Here is a 22,268-nt window from a genome sequence, read left to right as displayed (position 1 = left end):
GACCCACTGCAGTCCTGGCAATGAAATGACCCCGTCACCACAGCTGCCACAGTTGGCTTTATCCACCGAGTCCTCCGCACCTCCAAAGCAGCCTAGATTTAAAATGATGTTGGCAGACACAGAGAAACTAAGGGGTGCATTTGGGCTTCCTCTGCCCTCGATGCCTCCCGGTGAGGCTGGTCGGCTGCCAAAATGCCAGGTGTTGGATGGAAACCCTTAAGGGCAGAGGATGGTGGTGGAAAAAGCACTGGGTCGGGAGCCTGGAAGGTTCTAGACAGGGCTTTTCCTGCACGACCCTCAGCAAGTCACTTCCTTCTCTGAAGGCTTCCCATCTGTAAGATTCTCAGGGCCCTGAGCATCTGTGTATGTCAGACTACAAGGCTTATCCATCCTCCCGTGCTGACAGGGTGGTAACACACACAACAAAACAGGCAAGAGGACACAGTGTGACCGCTATGCGACTGCTCATTCCCACTGCAGGAGGCTTGTGTGCTCCACGGTTTCCTGCTAGCAAGTACCGGGACCTTGGTCTACTGTTCCCCTGTTGTGACCCACACTCACTCTGTGCAGAGCATCCACGTGGGCCTGTCACATCTGCCCCATGGGCTCTGTGAAGCCGACACTAACATGTTAATGTCACTGCTCTTGCTGTGCTAGGGGTAATAGAATCCTTTGTCTCTGACCCAGAGTCTCATGTCTCCTGCCAGCATCCATGACAGCGTAAGGCTCCTTTACCAGCTTGCAAGTAGGGTGAAACCAAATCTCAGACCCTTTATAGTTCTTGCCACCAAGGAAGTGCCCTGCTGACCCCTCGGTGCTGGGCTTTGAGCTGGGTGCGCCTGTTGGGAAGCAGTATATTTTTTCCACCCAAATCCCCTTCCGCCCTTCCAACAAGGCCACCTCCTATTCAGCAGAGGAAAGAGGGGACCATAGGAAAGAACAAACTGCAGTTGATAGAGGCCTGACAGCCTTCACGCCATATGCTGGCCAGTGAAGACCTCAGATTCCAGTGGGTTGCCCCCCCAGCACAGGTATGTCCGTGTATCATCAAGTCTGTGGCATTATTCCAGAAAAACGCTTCCTTTTAGAGTCACAAAGACGACAATCTGATTAAACCACTTACATAGTAGAAGGAAACCTATGTGCGATTTGGAGAGCACAAGCTTCAACGAAAATCCTGTTTAGTAGACATGGAAAATAGAATATTCCACTCAATGGAACAGAGTGAGAGTCTAGAATTAATCCCTTACACTTATGATCAATTGATTTTGACAAAGTTGCCAAGGTAATTCAATGGGGGAAAGAACAGCCTTTCAACAAATGTTGCTGAGGCACCTGGATATTCACACGCAGAAGAATGATACCGGGCCTCCACTTCACACCACACACAAAAATTAACTTGAAATGGATGAGAGACATAAATGTAAGAGCTGAAACTATAAAACTTGTAGAAGAAAATATGGAAGCCAATCTGTGTGACTTTGGGTTGAGCAGTAGTTTTTTAGATTTAACGCCAAAAGCACAAGCAAAAAAAAAAAAAATTAGTTGGAGGTCATAAAAATTAAAAAATTTTTGTGTTTCAAATAACACCATCAAGAAAGTAAAAAAGGTGCGGATATAGAAAAATCGGGACCTCTATGCATTGCTGGTGGGCATGAAAAATGATGCAGCTGATCTGGAAAACAATGTGACAGTTGCTCAAAAAAATAAACATTGAATTATCATATGATCCAGCAATTCCCCCTTTGGATATACACCCAAAAGAATAAGAAAGCAGAGGTTTGTACAGATATTACAGGCTCATGTCCACAGTAGTATTATTCACAATAGTCAAAAGGTGGGAGACCCAAATGTCTATCTATGGACAAACAAGGTGGGGCATAGCCATCCAGTGGAGTTCAGCCTCAAGGAAGGAAATTCTGACCCGATCTACAACACGGATGACACCTTAAAGGCAGTGTGCTGAGCGAAAGACAGTCACAAAGGGATAAGTGCCATATGATTCCACTTTTTTATTTTTATTTATTTATTTATTTATTTATTTATTTATTTATTTTGATTCCACTTTTTAAAAAAAAGATTTATTTATTTGAGAGTGCAAGTGAGCAAGCACGAGTGGGAGGGGCGGAGGGAGAGGGAGAGAGAATCTCAAGCCGACTCTGCACTGAGCACAGAGCCCCACGGACCCCTGAGATCACGACTTGAGTGGAAACCAAGACTCGGGTGCTCAAGGGACTGTGCTGTGCGGACACACTCCCATATAGGATTCCACTTTTACAAGATACCTCGCATAGCCAGACTCAGAGAGATGGAAAAGGCAATGGTGGTGGCCAGGGGTGAGGACAGAATGGGAAGTTACTGTTTAATGGGTATAAAGTTTCTGTTTGGAACAGTGAAATTCTGGAGATGGATGGCGGTGACGGCCGCACGACAGTGTGAATGCATTTAATACCGCTGAACTGTACGTTTAAAAAAGGTTACAATGGAAAATTTTGTATTATGTACATTTAAAAAAAGATAGTGAAGGCCAGAGAATGGGAGAAGATTGTTGCAAACCGTATATCTAATATGGGTTTTGTAACCAGAATGCAGTAATTTCGTCTTATCCATCTTACTTCAAGGCGCCACCGCCCACCCCCGCTCCAAGTGGATGCCGGAAATTGCAGGCAGTCCTGAAATGTGTGTGTGTGTGTGTGTGTGTGTGTGTGTGTGTGTGTATATGCACACACTATGCTTTTTCCTGCACATACACACTTATGATGAAGTTGAATTTATAAATTAGGCACAGCAAGAGATTAATAGCAATAATAATAAAATTGGGCAATTATAGTGTGATAAAAGTTACGTGAATGTGGTTTCGCTCTCAAAATATCTTATTGGATTCACCTTTCTGCTGGTGATGCGAGATGATAAAATGCCTATGTGATGGGGCAAGGTGACGGGATGACGTTGGCACTGTGACACAGGGTGAGGCTACCACTGACCTTCTGACAGCCCATCAGAAGGAGGACCACCTGCTTCCAGGCCAGAGCTGACTACAGGCACGAAACCACAGAAAGTGGAACTACAGATAAGGTTTTACTTTACACGAAGAGCTCTCACAACTCAACAATAAGACAAATAACCCAATTTAAAGATGGGACAATGAGGGCAGCCCAGATGGCTCAGCGGATTAGCGCCGCCTGCAGCCCAGGGTGTGATCCTGGAGACCCGGGATCGAGTCCCACGTCGGGCTCCCTGCATGGAGCCTGCTTCTCCCTCTGCCTGTGTCTCTGCCTCTCTCTCTCAATGTGTCTCATGAAGAAATAAATCATATCTTTATTTAAAAAAAAAGATGGGACAATGATTTGAATAGACATTTCTCCAAAGAATCCATAGAAATGGCCAATAAGCCCATGGAAAGATGTTTGCCATTAGTCATCAGGGAAATGCAATTCCAAAACATGAGGTACCACTTCACACTCACTAGGATGGCTGTAATCAAGGAGTCAGATAATAACGAGTGTGGGTGAGGATGGAGAGAAATCAGAACCCTTGTAACACTGCTGGTGGGAATGCAAAATAGCGCAGCTGCTTTGGAAAACAGGTTGGCAGTTCCTTAAAACGCTACACACAGTTATCATCTGACCCAAGACTGTACTCACAGGTATTTACCCAAGAGAACTGAAAACGTAAGTGCATGTAACAGCTTGTTACAAACGATCCCAGCAGCACTATTCCTAATAGCCTGAAAGTGGAAACTTCCTCTGATGACTGGATAAACAAAATGGGATGCATCCACACGATGGAACATGTGGCCAAAAAAAAAAAAGGAATGAAATGTTGTCACTCGGTACCACGTGGACGAACCCTGAAGGTATGATGCTAAGTGATAGAAACCAGTCTCAAAAGGCCATGTATTGTAGGATTTCAGGCAAATTCAGGCAGACAGGAAGTAGAGTTTGAGGCTGCCAGGGACTGTGGGGGGCAGGGAAGTTACGGTGACAGCTAAGAGGTCAGCAGGTCCTCGGGATGACGACAGTGTGCGGGAATTAGTGGTAATGGTTACATAACTTCACGAAGGTACTAAAAACCCTTACAATTTCGTCCACCTTTACAAAGGTGAATGTTCTATACTGAATTGCATCTCAATAAAGCACGTATCAAAAAACGTACTCAAGCTCTTACTCGCTGTCTGACCCTGGGGAAGGCATCCAGGGCTCCGGTACCTTGGGAGATACCAAGGTACCGGAGAAGACTCGATGAAGACTCGATGAAGGGAAGCATTTTAAAGTGCTTTGTAAAGCTGTGAAATTCAACAGAAATTTTAGTTAATATTTGCATTTTTAAAGAGCTACGTTGCCAACAGGAATGAAAATCCTTACTTCCTACAAAAGGAATCTATTTGCTTCACAGCTGGGGAAAGTGTTCTGGCTCTGGCCCGAGGAGCTTCGTCTGAAAAGGTACAGCAGATGGTTCCTAATTTTTGCTTGAAATTTTTCCATTCCATCCTATCTCCCTGACCCATGCTACTCAAATCGTTTCGATCCTGATCACCCTATCCATCAACTGAAGGGTTTATCATTTTGCACCCACCAGTAAAATTTAGGCAAAGATTAGTAAATGCTAATAGAAGGTGGCTGGGGACCAGGATACGCGCGTGGGCCTCCTGGTGACGTGAGACCTGGAGCCCCACAGGGGCCACCTAAAGTTCAGGAGAACTGCAGGCTATTTTTAAAATTCAATCCAGGGGCGCCGGAGTGAGTGGCTCAGTTGGTTAAGAGTCTGCCTTCAGCTCAGGTCATGATTCCAGGGTCTTGGGATGAAGCCCCACATCTGGCTCCCTGCTCAGAAGAGCCTGCTTCTCCCTCTCCCTGTGCTCTCTCACTCACTCTCTCAAATAAATAATCTTAAAAATAAAATACAATTCAATCCAGAATGTAGTTTTAACATCTAATGGATGACTGACTCTTTTTTTTTGGGGGGGGGGGTGTTTATATATGTATATATTTTTAAAATTTATTCTTTATTAGTTTCAGAGGTAAAATTTAGTGATTCATCAGTTGCATATAACATCGTGTCATTCCATCAAGTGCCCTCCTTACTGCCCATCAACCGGTTACGCCATCCACCCACCCCCTTCCCCTCCAGCAACCCTCAGTTTGTTTCCTAGAGTTGCGTGTCTCTTATGTTATGCCTCCCTCTCAACTTTCATTTTATTTTTCCTTCCCTTCCCCTATATTCATCTGTTTTGTTTCTTAAATTCCACACATGAGTGAAATTGTATGGTATTTGTCTTTTCTCTGACTTGTTTCGCTTAGCATAATACCCTCTAGTTCCATCCATGTCATTGCAAATGGCGAGATTTCATTCTTTCTGATGGCTGAGTAATATCCCCATATATATATAATTAATCCCCATATATATATATTTATATATATAATATATAAAAATATATAAACCAATCTTCTTTATCCATTCATCAGTCGATGGACATCTGAGCTCTTTCCATATCTTGGCTATTGTGGACATTACTGCTATAAACATTGGGGTGCAGGTGCCCTTCTGAATCCCTGTACTTGTATCCTTTGGATAAACCCCTAGCAGTGCAATTGCTGGGCCGTAGGGTAGCTCTATTTTTAACCTAATGCACTAGCTTGCTACAAGACGATTTCTCTTGTCATCCTTTAAAAAGACCTGCTCTGGACTTTAAAACCTCAGGCAGGAACCCAGGAATTGCTGTTTTGAAATCTCCAGAAGCTCTGACATCCTGCTCTGGAATCAGTTTATAGAGTATCTCATCTCCTTAATCAAAAAGTTCATCTGCATGTTTTCCCTAAATCCCGTCTTTACCAATCCCAGCGAGGATGGTAAAACCCTTCACCTGGGATGGATCTTCTCACAGGGACGCTCCACAGCTGCAAGCAGATCCTGGAGACCATTTTTTACAGCAGGAGAATTGTGCCCGTGCAAACCAATTACTCCAAGGCTGCTCACTCACAATTACAGCTCAGAAAAAGAATTGATTTTTAAAAAATAAATTCCAAACCAGTGCATTCCCAGTCTCATTAATTCAAATCAATGCAACATGAAAAACAGGAGTGGGGACACAATTAATAAATCACGACTGAGGTGAAGGGCAGTTCTGACCCTGGCCTCTCTGAGAGCCTCCAGGCAAATCAATGATCAGCCTGGGGCCCTGGTTCCCTGTCTGTGATGTGGGGTCAGGGTGTTGCAGAGATGAAAAAAAAAAAAAGTGTTGAAATCTGATGAGAGAGGGAGCGCCGGGGTGGCTCAGTCAGTTAAGTGTCTGCCTTGGGCTCAGGTCCTGACCCCCGGGTCCTGGGATCAAGCCCTGCATCGGGCTCCCCCCGCTCAACGGGGAGTCTGCTTCTCCTGCTCCCTCTGTCCCCCACCCCGCTTGTGCCCTCTCTCTCTCATGCTCTTTCTCTATAGTAAGTAAAATCTTTAAAAAAAAAAAAAATCTGATGAGAAAAAAATCTAAAGAAAAGAGTCTTTTTGACAAGAAACTAATTTTAAAAGGCTACTGCTTTTCAAAAATTTTTTAAAGATAGGAAAACCTGAGAGGCCAACCAAGGCAGGCAGAACTGACCAAGCTCCACACCACTGCCCTCCCTGGGGTCAAATGGACATATTAACAAAGGCAGTGTCTTTGAGAAGGAGGATCGTGGGCTCTGGAGTCAAGAACCACTGGGGCTTCCTTTTTTTTTTTTCTAAAGATTCTATTTATTTATTCATGAGAGACCGAGAGAGAGAGAGGCAGAGACACAGGCAGAGGGAGAAGCAGGCTCCCTGCAGGGAGTCCGACATGGGACTCAATCCTGGGTCTCCAGGATCAGGCCTTGGGCCAAAGGCAGGTGCCAAACCCCTGAGCCACCCACTGGGGTTTCAACCCCAACTCTAGCACTTCCCAGCTCCAAGGCTTCGGGAAAGCTGCCTAACCTCCCCTGCAAGACGAGGGGATAACCTATAATAACCTCACCTTAGAGGCGGAGGAAGCACAGCTCAGTGGCACAGCCAGGGCCCGACCCTCGACTGCCGACTCCAGACCCCGCAGGGACCTGAGCTGTGTCCCCCAAACGGAGAGTCCTCTGTCCCCAAAGGAACACGAGTCGGGCCCCAACACACCATCTCCCTGACAGCGTGAACCCCACATGCAGGCGGAGGGTGAGTGTGGGGGCTCTGGGCTCATCACAGGAGAGAAGACACCACGCAGACTGCTGTGTAGTGAGACCCCGCTCCAGAGCCTGGGGGAGCAGGGAGGCCGGGGCGGTGGAAAGGAGAGTCGGCAAAGCGGGGGGACTTGGCGAAGCCGTGGAGGCTGCAGGGGACAGGCTTCTGGGGACGTCTCGGGGCGCGCAGAGCCTAGAAGCGGCTCTGGTGGCAGCTCCCAGGAGCCCAGGCAGCCGGCTGCCCGTGGGAGGCGAGCTGAGAGGGAGGCAGCCGCCAGAAGGATGGAGGTTTAGACACACGCATGTATGTACCTGTGCGCACACGCTCCCGCACACGCGCGCACACGCCAAGAGCTGTGCGCCAGGTATGACCTCCGTGCCTGTCTGCTCCCAGCCCCCGAGATGCAGTAAAGGGTCCAGGCCAGGATGTGGGGAAAGGAGGGAGCCAACCTCCTCTACCCGTTTGGGTGCTGGGAGCGAAAACGCTGGCGCTGTCAGAAGTAGGCCCGGCTGCCTCACCGGCTGAGGGCAGGAGCCACAGGGAGGCTGACGGACCGTCAGGGGCGCCTGCAGGGGGAGGTGCTGTACTCCGGGGACGGGAGCGAGCTCACCATCCCCGGGGGTAATCAACGGAGACTGGCCCAGCCTTGCTCGGTTATCATAAGGGATTCCAACTTCACCACTTTGGCCATTTCCAATGTGAGACTCTGAGTCTGCGGACCCTACGTGATGGCCGGGAGGGGTTCAGCGTGGGTCTTTCTATCTTTCTTTCTTTCCTTCTTTCTTTTTCTTTCTTCTTTCTCTTTCTTTTCCTTCTTTCCTCTTTCTTTCTTTCCTTTCTTTTTTCTTTCCTTTCTCTTTCCTTCTTTCTTTCTTCTTTCTCTTTCTTTTCCTTCTTTTCTTTTCTTTCCTTCCTTCTTTCTTTCTTCTTTTTTTTTTTTTTTAAAGATTTTATGTATTTATTCATGAGAGACACAGAGAGAGAGGCAGAGACACAGGCAGAGGGAGAAGCAGGCTCCTTGCAGGGAGCCCGAGGCGGGACTCGATCTCAGGACCCCGGGGTCATGACCTGAGCTGAAGGCAGTTGCTCAACCCCTGAGCCCCCCAGGGGCCCCTCAGCATGGGTTTCCCTAAGACAAGCAGCTCCGGGGCCCCGGGCAGCATGGGTGCTGAGGGAAGGGAGGAGGGACGTGCAACTGCACGTCACTTGGACTGGCCCCGGAAGACAAGAACCACTCGAGGGATGATCCTGAGGGCAAAGCATCCCAGAGACAGCGAGGCCCTGAAGCAGTGAGGCCCGGAGACCGGGGCGCCATCTCGGGGTGTGTGTGTGACCTGGGCCTCACCGTGTCACGAGAAGCTCAAACAGGCCGCGACGCCACGGCCATCGGAGCGCTCAGTAGCAAGCCTTCCAGAACCTTCCCAAGGCGGGGACCCAGGCCGCTGTTCCCTGACACTCAGCTACGACGACTAAGCTGATTCTGACAAATTCAGGCGACGCTGTCTTCACATTTGTCTCTTCAAACAGGGTAAAATACGGACACTTGAGCAGGTCGGTCCAGTTGTCCGGGGCACACGGGGAAGCAAACGGAGCGTGAGGAAGACCCGAGTCTCAGCCGCCGGGCCCGGGCCGCGGGTCACTCAGGAGCTGCCGTAGCTCCTCAGAGAGCCACGGGCCGTGGCTGCTGGAAAACCATGGAAGGAGGAGAAGTCTGGGCGCCGGCGAAGGGCAAAGGTCTTCAAAGGGAAAGCAGGACGACAAGGGAAATTCCAGTGGCGTCAGCTCCGTGGCAGCACCTTCGGAAAGGCCATAAAATCAATATTCAGGGCCGGGCCAGGCCGCTGCGGGGACGGGGAGGCCAGGCTGCCCTTGGAGAACAGGCCCTGCCGCATCGCAGCGTGCAGGCGGCTCACCCGCAACACGACGGGGAGGGAGGATCTCATACTACGAACAGCTCCGGGGGGTCCGCTCCCCAGGAGGGGACTGCTGCAGAGAAGAGGGTGCACCAGAGGGGGAGGCCGCCAGGAGCTCAGGGCGGGCATCGAGGCTCCTGGGCTCCCGGCCCGACGGCAGCTGCCACACCTGCCACACGTGCGAAGCCGCCCAGGACGGTTTCCCTAGTGCAACTGTCTATGGAAGCTCCACCCTGCAGGGCGGAAGCGGCCTCGCCCAGGGGACCGTGGCCTCAGAACCGTCAGAAAAATCGCTGGGCTGGATAAAGGAATCGAGAATAAGCTTATTGCGTGTGACACTGATGACAAAATAGAGTCAATGAAACACGAGCAGGATGATTTCCATAAATCATCTTCAACGGCAGCAAAGAAGAATTCACTGGATCAAAGTATGAACTCAAGGGCAGCCCCAGTGGCTCAGGGCCTGATCCTGGAGACCCGGGATCGAGTCCCGCGTCGGGCTCCCTGCATGGAGCCTGCTTCTCCCTCTGCCTGTGTCCCTGCCTCTCTCTCTCTCTGTCTCTCATGAATAAATAAATAAAATCTTTTTTTTTTTTTTACAGTATGAACTCAAAATGGCCAGTTCAGGTGGGGAAATGAAGCTTCCTCCCTCTCCTCCTCCTCCCCTACCACCAGATACGTGTGCCAATTGGGGAACGCAAACCGGAGGAAGTCGGGGTTGTTCAGGTTTGCTGAGGCAGCTCACAGGAAAGAGAGAAATCCAGGTTCTCGTGTTAGACTTGTAGACTCCGTATGGCTTTGATCCTAACTTGAATAAGCTAGTCAAGTACCTCAAACAATGACTTTGCCTCAATTTAGGACTTACATTTTTTTTTTTTTTTATGATAGTCACAGAGAGAGAGAGAGAGAGAGAGGCAGAGACACAGGCAGAGGGAGAAGCAGACTCCATGCACCGGGAGCCCAACATGGGATTCGATCCCGGGTCTCCAGGATCGCATCTTGGGCCAAAGGCAGGCGCCAAACCGCTGCGCCACCCAGGGACCCTCAATTCAGGACTTAGAGAGAAAAAAGATTCTTCTGGACATTCACGAAAGAATGTTTACTTTTAGCTATGGTGGTTTTTTTTTTTTTTTTTTTTTTTCTGGTTGTCGTGACCTCTTTTACTGTGGTAAAACACATGTACCGTAAAGTTACCATTTTTTACCATTTGTAAGTGCCCAACTTAGGGGCATGAATTATATGCATAATGTCAAGCAACCATCACCACTCCATTCCCAAAATGCTCTAGTTCCAAAACCTTTCCACCACTCTGTACGCTCCGTGCCCACGAAGCCAGAACTCTCCACTCCTTCCCCTGCCAACTCTAGAACCACTTAGTCTACTTTTTGTCTCTATACATTTGCTTATTCCAGATACTCTGCAAGTGGAATCATACGATCTATGTCCTTCTGGGTCTGGCCCCTTTCACTAAGCATGCTCCCAAGGCTCATCCACACTGTAGGCATGTGTCAGAACATCATTGCCCTCCGTGGGCAGGTAATATTCCAGCATTATCTATACCATATACCATTCTTGTTTCTTTATCTGTTGACAGATATTTGGGTTGTTTGCACCTGTGGTGAGTGTACCATGTGCTTTTATAGCCATAAGATGAAGAAAGTAGAACTGCCCCCTGTGGGGGAAGAAAGCAGGCTGGGGGGGTGGCATGACAAGGGCAAGACCAGAAGGCAGGCTGCGACTGAACACAGAGTCTTGAGGACGGAGCTGGTGGAGAGGCCGGGAACCAGGGTTAAATCCCATGGTGCAGCAAAGTAACAGGCCACGCATGTAGCTCCACTTGCCAAATGCCCCTGGTCCCCCCGTGGATGTCCCCTTCTGCACCGGCCCTCCAGAGGATTCCCAGGAGGGCCTCCCCATTCTGACAGTTTGTCCACCAAGACCTCGGCCATTAGGTAATTAAACAAATAACAGTCTCATGAAATACCTTGCTTGGAGGCTGGAAAGAGAAAGGGAACTCTGGAGGTGACAAAGGTCCAGTCCCTCTGGAAGGAGAACATGGTGCCCACTGCAGTATACGTAGGGAAGGATGGCGGAGCCTGTCCCCCACCCTTGCTGGGACTTGGCTCCAAGTGAGCATCAGGGACGAACAGAGAAATGGTTACAGCAGAAGCTGGAGGGGCTTGTACCTGCCTGGGGACAGAGTGCTCTCTGGGACCAGGGCTGGTCTGTCAGGGAAGCCTTAAACCACCACGGAAGGAAATGAGGGAAAGGCTTGGTGGACAAGGCAAAAGGGAACCTGAGTGACTTCCGTCACAGACCAGAATGGCTTGTGGCCCGGTCCCCACAGCACACCTAAGAGGAGGTATGGGAGAAAAACACAGAACAGGGTCTCATGCCCCGTGTGGCCCTGTCTGAAGCCCTGAACCACTCTAGGCCACTCTCCTCATCTATATGATGGGTGCTCAAAAGCCACCATCCCTATGGTCCCCTCCTGGGCCCATTCCAGGCGCATGGGGACATTGAAGGCGTTGCCGAGCAAGGTCTCTTCCATTCTCACGCTTTCAGCACATGTTTCCTGACCACGGCTCCCCGTTTGGCTTTATGCTAGGTGCCCTTCCTTCATCCCACCTGACACCAAGGGGGCAGCGACAGGAGGCAGTGACACTACCTCACATTGCCAAGATTCGCAAAGGCAGACTACAATAGCCCATACCAGCAAGCCTCTGCTGGCAAAGCCCATCCTGCAGACTCACTTGCTGCTCACGCCAATCAAGGGTGGTGCCCCAGCCTCACGGCCCCCCGATCCCACGTGGGACTCCTGGGCTCCCGGGAGGAGCGCCTACCGTTGGGCTGGGAGGGGAGAGAAGAAGGTGACCGCGGGCTCAGGTGCGAGCGAGACTCACCTTCACGCAGGAATAGATCACGGACACAAATACCACCAACGTCAGCAGCAGGAAACAGGTCAAGTAGAAACTCAACATGAACACGGAGCTGGAAAAAGAGAGGAGCTGGGGGATTCTGGGGCTCTGAAAGCCTCTGGAAGGAAAGAGAAGTTGCTCCATTTCCCCTGAGCCCACTGCCCAGTCTGTTCCAGCCCCTGACGCACCGACAAGGGCTTACACAGCCTTATGGACGGATTCGGGGACCCCCCCCCCGCCCGCCCACATGATGGTCTGGCTCATGTCCCCCCGTCCTTGCCTCCTCCCTGTACCTCCCTGTGTGGAGCGGAGCCCGCAGAGCCCCCATTGGAGAAGCAAGGGTCACCGGCTTGATTTTTTGCCTCGTTCCAGCTACCCAGAGGCGCACTCCTTTAGCTGGGAGGAGCTACTGGAAAAGCCACCTGGTTATTCCCTCCCCGGAGTTACTCGTGGCTAGGTAAGTGACTGTGAGGGCTGGAAACGGGACAGAAGGCCATCATTTTTAAAATGCATTTGTCGGGCAGCCCGGGCGGCGCAGCGGTTTAGCGTCGCCTTCAGCCCAGGGCCTGATCCTAGAGACCCGGGATCGAGTCCTGCGTCGGGCTCCCTGCATGGAGCCTGCTTCTCCCTCTGCCTGCGTCTCTGCCTCTCTCTCCCTCTCTGTGTCTCTCATGAATAAATAAATTTTAAAAATCTTTTAAAAATAAAAATAAATAAAATGCATTTGTCAGCAGCCCAACCAGACACTGAGGAACAGCAGTAATGTATCCCTTTGGAGGGCACAGTCCCTAAACCCCGTCCCCTGCCAGGCCTCACAACAAGTCCTCCTCAGCCTGCTGGTCCAACAAGAAAATGCAAGGCACTCCCCTGTCCCTGCTTCGGGAGGAGATCACAGGTGATCTTCATGTTCAGCTCGTTCAGCTCGGGCCCAAATCCTCAGACATCAGAGCGGCCGGTGGCTTTCCACCCAAACGGCCCGCTGGCCCTCCTGGGGCAGGGGCTGGCTAAGGCACGCCCCATCCTACGGGAGGCCTTGCCCCTTTCAGGGAGCCAGAGTGGCCTGGGGGTGCCAGGGTCGTTAGCAGGTTAAAGGCCAGCGGAGGACTTGAGGAGGCAGGTGAATACCTCTAGAGAGGCTTCAGAGCGGCTTTGTTCCAGGCTCCCCGCAAGCCAGCACTTTGGGGCCTTAAACCAATAGAACAAGGGTAGAGAACTCTCTTCAGAGGGAAAGAGACCTTTAAAGCAGCCTTTAATGCTTCTGCAGAGAGAGGACTGCTGGAGGTGGCCTCCCGCCAATGCCTTTAGCAGCTCAGGGCTGTGGCCAGGGGGAAGGGAGCCGCCGCACGCAGAGCAGGGACAGAGGAAAAGCTGGCCCAGGAGCCATGAACCACGAGCCACGCTGCAGGACCAGGGAGCGGCGCACGGGTGGGGTTATCTGCACCCAAGCTACTGGACTGCCAAGAGCAGCGATGGGACAGAAAAAAATGGGTCACTCATCTAGACCTGGAGCCCCACTTAAATTTAAAAAAACAGGGTCCTGTGTCACCCACAGCCCCACCAGCTCTGCGCCCCCTCGGTGTGGGAGGCAACGGGCGTTAGCTGCACAAGCAGAGTGGAGCCGGGCGCTGGGCCCTGCGGTGTCCTGCCGGAGTCACAGCGGGCACAACCGGGACGGCCATCGCCGCAACGGCACGTAGTTAAAAAATCAAAGGCTCTGAGTGTTAGGATGTACAGGCATCACATACCTCCCGACAACAGGCACTAAGAAGGACACATCCCTTCTGCGGGATTCCTGGCAAAACTGTGCAACCTCAGTCTCATTAAGAGGAAAACATCAGATAAACCCAATGGACACATTCTCCAAACTGACTGGCCAGTACTCATCCGAAGCGCCAAGGCCACAGGAGACAAGGAAAGGCTGAGGGAATGTCACAGACGAGACGGGACCACGGAGAAAGAACAGCTAAATGCAATGTGGGATCCTAGACTGGCTCCTGGGACACAGGAAGGCCACTGGGGGCAACACTGATGGAATGAGGTGGTGGTCAGTTGGTTCACGGCACCACTGCTGTGTTGATCTCCTGGTTTCCACCCGTGTGCCGCGGTTACATAAGTGGCCAACGCTACGGAGAACTGGGTGGAAAATGCACAAAAACCCTCTGTAGTACTTCTGCCCCTTTTCTCTAAGTCTACAATTATCTCAGGATGAAAAGTTGAAGGTGTTGGGGTCAGGGTGCTCTTCCAGATTTAGCAGGACTTAGGAGACGTAACCAAACGCAGCCAATGGATCTTGAGTAGATCCTGGCTACGAAGTGACATCTGGAGACGATTTTAGAAACGTGACCACGGACTCGGCGTTACAGGATTGCAGAGACCGGGTATTAATTTTGTTCGGGGGTATAAGGCAATGTGGTTTAGAAGGAAAATGCCCCCCACGTGGGTATATCGATATTGAGAGTTTTTAGGGGGAAAAAATGTCCTTTTGTCTAAGATTTAAGTAGTCAGAAAAATAAAGATGAAACCACTGTAAAACATCAGCGATAGTTACATCTAGGAGATGGTGCTGATAGTATTAATTGCTTTTCTGTATGTTTGAAATACTGCACGATAAAAAGTCACAAATGCAAAAAAAAAAGTAACAAATGCATATATACGTGCACATGCACACATACAAATGAATACACACACACACACACACACACACACAAACCTAAGAAAGGTAACACAAGCAATCATCTTTCTTGTCTCTGTGTGACTCATTTCCGAAAGCCCAGTGCCCACTTCAGACTGGTCCCCTCGGAAGCCACAGGCCTCTCCCAGGGACACGGCCGGTCCCTGGAAGCATTGAGAAAAGCCTTCAGAACCAGAAATCTATTCTTTGAAATACCCAGAGTTGGGGAAAACCTTTATCTTTTGAGGATGTGTTGATGATTTTGCAAGAGCCAAAGGTCACCCGGAAGCAAACATGGTGAACCCTGGGGGTGACCTAAGGGCCACAGCAGTGTGGGTTGCAATGGGGAGAGACGGTCAAGAGCTGAGGAGTCGCTCGGGCAGCAAGGCAGTGGCCGCAGAGGTTTCCCATCCTGGAGGGAGCACATCACCTCCTGGGCACCGCGGAGTCAACCACAGTGAGTCACACTGCGGCTTCCCAGTCCCACCGAGGACACGTGGGGACACCTCTCCTTGATTGAGCAAGTCGGACTCTCGCCTCTGCTCTCCTACACGCCCTCCGCTCCCACCCCTAGAGCCCCGCAGCCAGAGGGACGGTACTCACTGGGGTACGATGGTGATCTGGACAAAGCAGATGAAGAGGAAGACAAGCGAGGCACATGCCACATAGGCACCGAATCGGTCATCCACCTGCTTGGAGTACTGAGAGGAGGGCAGAGGGTGAGAGGGGCGGAGGCGCCCGGCCCCGTCTGCTCCAGCCCTGCTCTACTCCAGACACACGGGGCCAGCCCACTCCCAAGACCTGTGACACCCAGAGGAACCAGCTCCTCGGTGCTCAGGAAACCAGCCCAAAGCACCACAACGTGGTACCTGCGGGGAGGGCAGCTGAATTGTGTCAAACCAGAAACTTTCTGCAGGTCGGGTCCTGGCTCAATCACCCAGCACCACCTACACTCTAGGACCCGGGCATGGTCTACGCCGTCCTTGCAAGGGCCGCGGGAACAAGGCCTACTCAGCCGCTGCTTCGAGGCTGACAGGAGACTCACCCCAAATCACAGAGCTCATCTCCGAGGGCCAGACACCCAACAGGCTGGGCCCCCAGAGGTCTCGCTGGCACCAAGTCACCAGAGGGGGTGCTCCGCAGCTCAGTGCCATTTACCGCTGGAACGGTGCTGGCCTGGCTGGTCTGTCTCTCACACAGGGCACCAGTTCACGTGAGCCCACGTTAACCCAACCCCGGGGAACCGCGGTGGGGGGCGGGGGCCACACACCCTGCACTGTGGTCCGGCCCCGGCTCTGTCACTACTTCCCTGGTGGCCTACAGCAAGTCGCCCAACCTCTGAGTCACAACTTGAGATGGGACAGAGAGGCCCGACTGCCCCTGCCGAGACAGTGTGTGTCCACTGGTGAGGATGTTGACAAGAGTAACAAAAATGATACAACTAGCAACTGCCATTCACGGATACTGTGTTCGGTGTTTTATATCCGTGGATGGTTTAACCCTCCCTATGACCCTGTGGACACGGTAGGTTAAACAGCCCCGTTTTCCGGATAAGGACACAGAGGCGCGGGGGACATTAGGACTCCTCCCTTCCGACCATGGACATCTCCCTAAAATCTCCATCTCCTGGGCAGTGCGGCATCGAGCAGGCGACCCTGACCAGGAAGGGCCCTTTCTGGGGTGACGGGGACAGGCGGGGAGCCGACCAGTGCCCTGCCCTCCTCCCGGGGCCTGGCTGTGCCCAGGACCTCCTTCCCGCCCAGGGTGCTGTACCTTCTTTTCTAAGTCAGGCTCCCTGAAGGTCAGGAGGAACTTGCGGACGTGCTCCGACCGCAGCCTGTCGATGCTCCTGGCGTCAATGGCACGGCCCAGAAACTCATCCACTTCATCCTCAGGGTTCGCACTTTCCTGGGCGTTCCTGGGGAGCAAGAGAGGCTGCCACCACGGGGACGCCGCTAGAGCGCCCACCTGGCCCCCTGCACCAGGCCGGGCAGAAAGGGCCTGATAAGAGGGGTACGGGGTGGCCCTGGGACTGGGACCCGGATGGCCAGGAGCCCACGGGCCACCCCAGTGCTTTCACCCGGCTTGGGGTACCCTCCGGGAAGCAGGTTTCACCATCAGGGTGCTGGTCTCAAAGCCCCATTCCTCAAGGCAACGCCCAGTGCTCAGTGGGGTCAGCCCCCAAGAACCGGGAAGTAGAGGAGAAAGGAGGACAGTCCCTTGGGGCCCTGGGATGCGGCCAGGGGCCGGCGACCAACGACGTGCAAGGTCTGCACTTTCCTGAGAGCTGCAGGCATGTGGGCGCAATGTATTTGTGGGGGAGGACAGATGGGTGGCGCCGAGACCCAGCCTCTCGGCCCGGGGCCCACGCAGCGCGGAGCTCTGGGGCAGATGTGGGGCTCCCCCTCCGCCCGAGGCAGCAGGGATAAAGAAGTGCACGTTACTCACTTGTCCTTGGGGTCTTCGAAGCCCTGAAAGAGAGGGATGGAGAGAAGGGCAGAAGTATGAGAACGGAGGGGACGGAGAAGCGACGCTTCCAGGAAGGCAGGCCCCAAGGAGCGGGCACTGCGGGAGGCCTGTCGCTCAGGGCTTCTCCCCTCCTTCCTTCTGCGGCGTGGCCGGGCTCTTCCTACGGGACACGCTCTGTGCTAGACGCGGGGCCACACTGCCATTTCCGGTCGCCACTGGCAAAACCCATGTTTCTAAGCTCCTCCTGTCCCCACACCCAATTCCCCAATCCCCCCCTTTCCTCCTGGCCCCTGGGCTTGATAGGTCCCTCTCAGTCCTGCCTTGAAATACCTTGAAATGAGAAACCACGAGGTGCTCAATCCCCACATGTGTGCACACCTGCCCCCCCCCCCACACACACACACGCCCTGAGCACATGAAATCTCCCAGCAGTCCACGAGTTTTGAGCCTGAGAGAAGTTAAGCTCCGGTGACCTGCCACAGGTCTCCTGGCACCTGAGAACCAGGGTGTTCCCACAAGGCCAGAGTAGGGTGGGGACCCAGCAGGTGAGAAAGCTGCCCGCCACGGGTTTGACGACTGCTCGCACACCCAGGGCTGAGCGTGAAGGTCCCGTGTTGGCCGGCACACCCAAAGCCTACTTTGAACTGGTCATAGATTAGCTTTGAAAGCTAATCTATGAAGCCTACAAAACGGGTCTCAGGGTGGGTCGCCTGGAAGGGGAAGGGGGTAGAATCTGGGAGGCACTGAAGGAGGTAGCGACAGCCCCGGGATGGTTCCCGGTAAGGCTCAGTTGCCAGGGCAAGGACAGAAGGTGACCTGGGATCGCCTGTGGCCCCGTGCGGAGCACGCTGCTGCTGGGCAATCGTGGAGGTCAGCAAATGCCAGGCGAACCTGAATCCCCAGAGAACACACCCCTCTCGATGCTCCCTGCAGACGTGGCGTGAAAATGCAACGAAGCAGGATTTACGTTGGTGTTTATGAGCCAGAGCTGCCAGGTGCTGAGACAGAAGTGTCCACGCCGCACCGGGTGTGGGCTTCCAGGGGCCTCGGCAGCCTCCGGGGGCACATCCAAGTGGATGTGGACTCTGAGCTACTCCCAGGCTGCCTGGCGGTTTTGTCCCTGGACAAGCGGACCCTTCTCCCTGTCCCCTGAGAATCATCAGGCCCTCTGTCCAGGCTGCGAGACCTGCCCACGACACCTTCCCAGCCCCAGGCTGCAGAGGTTGGTGTTACTCAGGTGAGTGCTCCGCGTGGGGGCAGGCCCATGCTGGGTGCTCCCCGGATCCCTGGGGGCACGAGCTTAAGGGGGCAGCAGGGAGCCCGGTCGGGCCAGCCCTACGCAGACCACGGTGCGTCGCCGGCGCTGGATTCTGTCACAGGGGCAGCGATGATCTTACTCTGGGACTGAGGACAACCGAGCCATATTATGCTTATGCTGGTCTCTGCAGCTCGGAATTAGACCTGACACGTTTGCGACAAACCTGTTTCTGACTTTCTCCTGTGCCCCTTTGGTCGCCTGCTGGGGCTGGTTGGGAAAAGGTTCTGCTCTGGGTGCCGTGTTAGTGTGCGGAGCTCAGCATTCGTTTGGGGTGTTGGCAGATAAACCATGGCAAATGGTCATTAGGAACATGGGCCAGGGTCACTACGGGGGGCTCAGTTGGTTAAGCGTCTGCCTTCGGCTCAGGTCGCGATCCCAGGGGCCTGGAATCGAGCCCCGGGTTGGGCTCCCTGCTCAGCGGACACTCTGTTTCTCCTTCTCCCTCTGCCCCTCTCCCTGTTCATGTTCATAAATAAATAAATAAATAAATAAATAAATAAATAAAATCCTTAAAAAAAAAAAGGACAGTCCAGCAAACCAGGTTCAAGTTCCCTGACCCGCTTACTAGTTCTAGGACAAATGTCCTCAGCCCAGCGAGGAGGATCCTCAGACAGGCTCCTGCTATCTGTACCACGGCACTTCTGGGAAACAGCTCAGCTGAGCGGGTTCTGTTTGGTTCCCAACTCCTGTCCCTTGGACCTAAAAGCAGGAGCAGAGCCCATGGCTGCTCCGTGCATCCACGTGAGGCGCTGGCTCCGCTTTGCACGCCCGCCCTGGCCAGCTTCCTGTCCTCCCTGAGCACCGGCTCAGCCTGCTGCTGCTGCAGGGAACGCAGAGCCCCCCTGGTTAGATGAGCAGAGGCCCCTGTCTGCCCTTCCTGTCAGCCTTCTTAGGAATTGGTACCCTTAGGGACCTTATGACAGACATGCCTAAGCACAAAACCCAGAGCAGCTCGTCGCTACATTTTAAAAACAGAGTCAAAGTCGGAACAAGATGTAAAGAAGTAAAACCGCTGCCTCCAAGTCAGGAACTTTTTCTTGGTGCTCCCAGCCACCGCCTAATCTCCTCTCCCAACCCCATCGTCAGTGGAAGTCAGGGTAGAAGCTCTTCTTTTGTGCATCTTTCTCAAAGATTTCAGGCAAGTTTAGCCCCAGATGCTAAAGCTGCGCCTGGCAGCTGCAGAACCACCCCGTCCGCAGCCTGGGCACTCTGGGGGCGCTGGGGGCCGGGCGCCGTCCTTGACGCTGGCTCCTGGTGACTCTGCTCAGCCAGGATGAGGGACGGGGACTCTCTTCTCCCAAAGGCTGCTGCAGAAGTGTCCCCAACCCTGCTTTTCCACATGCCTTCCCGGCCCTTCCTGCTGGTGAGGCAGCCAACACCACAGAGAAGCCCTGTAGCCAGTCTCCCCCCGAGACAGCCCTTCTGCTAATTCTTCCAAGGTTCCTGGTCCTAACAATGATTAATGCATCTGCTAAGACCAGTGCTTACACTCCAAACTGTCTCCTTTGAGACTCTGAAATAACTAAAGACTCCACTTAAACCAAGTATTACCAAAGAAAAAAAGCTTTCCAGCAATTTTAAATAAGGAGAGCCCATCAGGAAGGTACCTCCCCTGCCTGCTTGTGGCTCTTCTTCCTCTCCTCACTCCCATAGTCTCCTGCTCTCCTCTGTCATCTCCCTCCTGTCTTCTTCCCTCTTCCCTCCCACTTGGGTGAGCACCTTCCTCTTTGCACCCTGGTCCCCCTCTCTCTGTGCACACCCCCACTCCAGTCCTGGTCACGTGCATACAGAGTCCACGGGAGATTATGAAAGCGCTGGGGTGAGAACAGAAAGGGTCCCCCCGGTGTTTTGCTTTGGGGAGGGCACCCAAAGGAGGAGGAGTGGTGGCCGGAGACCTGTGGAAGCCCAAGTTCAAAGCCCTGAAGGAAGACTCCCCCCGCCCGCCCCATTATAAGCTTGGTGTCCTAGGAGTTGCTTCTTTACTGTCAAAAATTAAAATGGAGGTCTTGGCTCCATTCCTTGTTGGACCCTATATGGTTTCCTTAGACCTTTGTCATCTGTTATCTGCCAGCTAGCAAGGAGCAGAGTGGCCGGGTCCCCAGCCTGTCCCTGGCTCAGTCTGCTGACTCAGCTGGATTTTCACGAATTTATCTGTAGTCCCTGCTGCTATAGCTAAAGCCTGGTCCAACCCACAAACCCCAAATTGGGGATCCTAGTGCCAGCATCTTATTCCTGTACTCTGGGTCTGAGGGACAAAGTGGCCTCACACACACACACACACACACACACACACACACACACACTCAGAGCTCCCCATACCCTCCGGCCTCACCCATTCCCCTCTCAGGGTGGGCGACTCCTGCCTGAGAACCAGGCTACCCTGGAGCTGAGGAGTGTGCTTGGATTTAACAAACCAAGCTCCAAGATTAAAAAAAAAAAAAAAAAAGAAAAAGAAAAAAGAAAAGAAAGAAAAGAACAGAAAAGCAAAGAAAAGAAAAAGAAAGGAAACATTGCTGCTGCTCTACCCTGACCTCCATCACCCCTCTTCCTCTGCCTCCCACCCTCTGAATTCATTCTATCATTGACAGAACCCGGGCAGTGCACTCTGGATTAGGCCGCCCCCGGTGCACGCAGGGATGGCTGGGGATGTCCGTCCCCCGAGGCAGACAGGTCCCTTGAGATGGAGGCAGCCCCCCTACCACGGCCACTGCTCCTCCAGCCTGCACGCTCCACTGGAAACCCGCGCTCAGCAGGGGCGCTTCTCAGCAGAGGGCAAAGGGGACCATCAGCTGGCACTTGCCAAAAAGTACTGACATGGTTTCTGAGCCAAATGATGTGTTTCAGCTGCCTGGGAGAGGCAGAAGGTGCCAGAAGGGCGTCCGATGAGCTGGTGCCCGACCCGACAGTGCCGAGGGATTACTGGAGGTTTGGGCTGGACTCGGGGTCTGCTTGTAGCCTCTAGGACTCGTGGAGAGGGCGCAGGGTCAGAAGTCAGGCTCTCTGGCTCCTCGTCCTAAGTTGCTTCGGTGGCTCTCCAGAGTCTGTCGGGCAACCCAAGGGGCCTGGCCTGGCCCTCACAGCCACGGAAGACCCTAGCCCTGGACAGTACTGCCTGCAACGCTGCCCCACCTGCTACTTACCATGCGCTTCATCTCCTTGGACACCTGGTTGCCCCCTAGGTGGTTGTAGAAGGGACGTTCGGCCCCCCAGTGGGGCGGGTTGTGCCCAATGGAGTTGGTTCTCTGGCGATTCATCTTGGCGATCATGGCCTTTTCTTCTTTCTGGGAGAAAAACCAGATGCATCAGCCTGTGGGCAGAGCCTACCGGAGGAGCCCAGGTGGGGGGGCTTCTCATTCCTCCCAGGAGCCTGGCCGTGCAGGGGTGGGTTGGGGCAGGTACCCTTCTCTTCTGTGCACAGCCTGGAGCCTAGAGCTCACTGCAGAGAGCATCCTAAATCCCTTCACACTCCCCAATGCTAGTCCTGGCTGGCCTAGGCGGGAGGCTGGTCTTGGGCAACTGTCATCAGCACAGAATCCTCGGGGGTGGGCAGGGATGTCCAAGGTGCCTCGGGGTAAAGGCAGGAAAGGAAACCAGGGATTGCAATCTCCACTCAACTTATCCCAGACAGACATGTTCTTCCAGAGAGAGCCACAGGGCAGGCCCTGCTGCCCTGAAGGTTCTAGAAACTTGGGTCCCTTGAGATGTAAAGAACAACAACATACATTATACAAATACACAAAGCAGGGCCTCCCTCAGCTGGCTTCCTGTGTGCCAACCATGATATCTGTCTGTCCATCCATCTAACG

At 52.9% G+C, this 22,268-nt stretch overlaps 1 protein-coding gene across 2 annotated transcripts in view; it reads right to left on the bottom strand.

Annotated features, from left to right (window-relative positions):
* Positions 1 to 22,268, bottom strand: part of ADCY5 (adenylate cyclase 5) — a 145,168-nt gene that overhangs the window by 14,775 nt on the left and 108,125 nt on the right. For both annotated transcript variants that reach the window (XM_041773154.1, XM_041773152.1), the window contains exons 8-12: positions 21,603 to 21,743; positions 17,124 to 17,146; positions 16,449 to 16,593; positions 15,279 to 15,376; positions 11,990 to 12,077 (exon numbers count right to left, since the gene is read on the bottom strand). In XM_041773154.1, coding sequence (XP_041629088.1) covers positions 11,990 to 12,077; positions 15,279 to 15,376; positions 16,449 to 16,593; positions 17,124 to 17,146; positions 21,603 to 21,743 — 495 coding nt within the window. The remainder of the gene's footprint in view (positions 1 to 11,989; positions 12,078 to 15,278; positions 15,377 to 16,448; positions 16,594 to 17,123; positions 17,147 to 21,602; positions 21,744 to 22,268) is intronic.

The sequence above is a fragment of the Vulpes lagopus genome, chromosome 1, assembly GCF_018345385.1.
Source record: "Vulpes lagopus strain Blue_001 chromosome 1, ASM1834538v1, whole genome shotgun sequence".
Taxonomy (NCBI): domain Eukaryota; kingdom Metazoa; phylum Chordata; class Mammalia; order Carnivora; family Canidae; genus Vulpes; species Vulpes lagopus.
The sequence above is the reverse complement of the archived record's forward strand: the minus strand, read 5'-3'. Positions and strand labels throughout refer to the sequence as shown.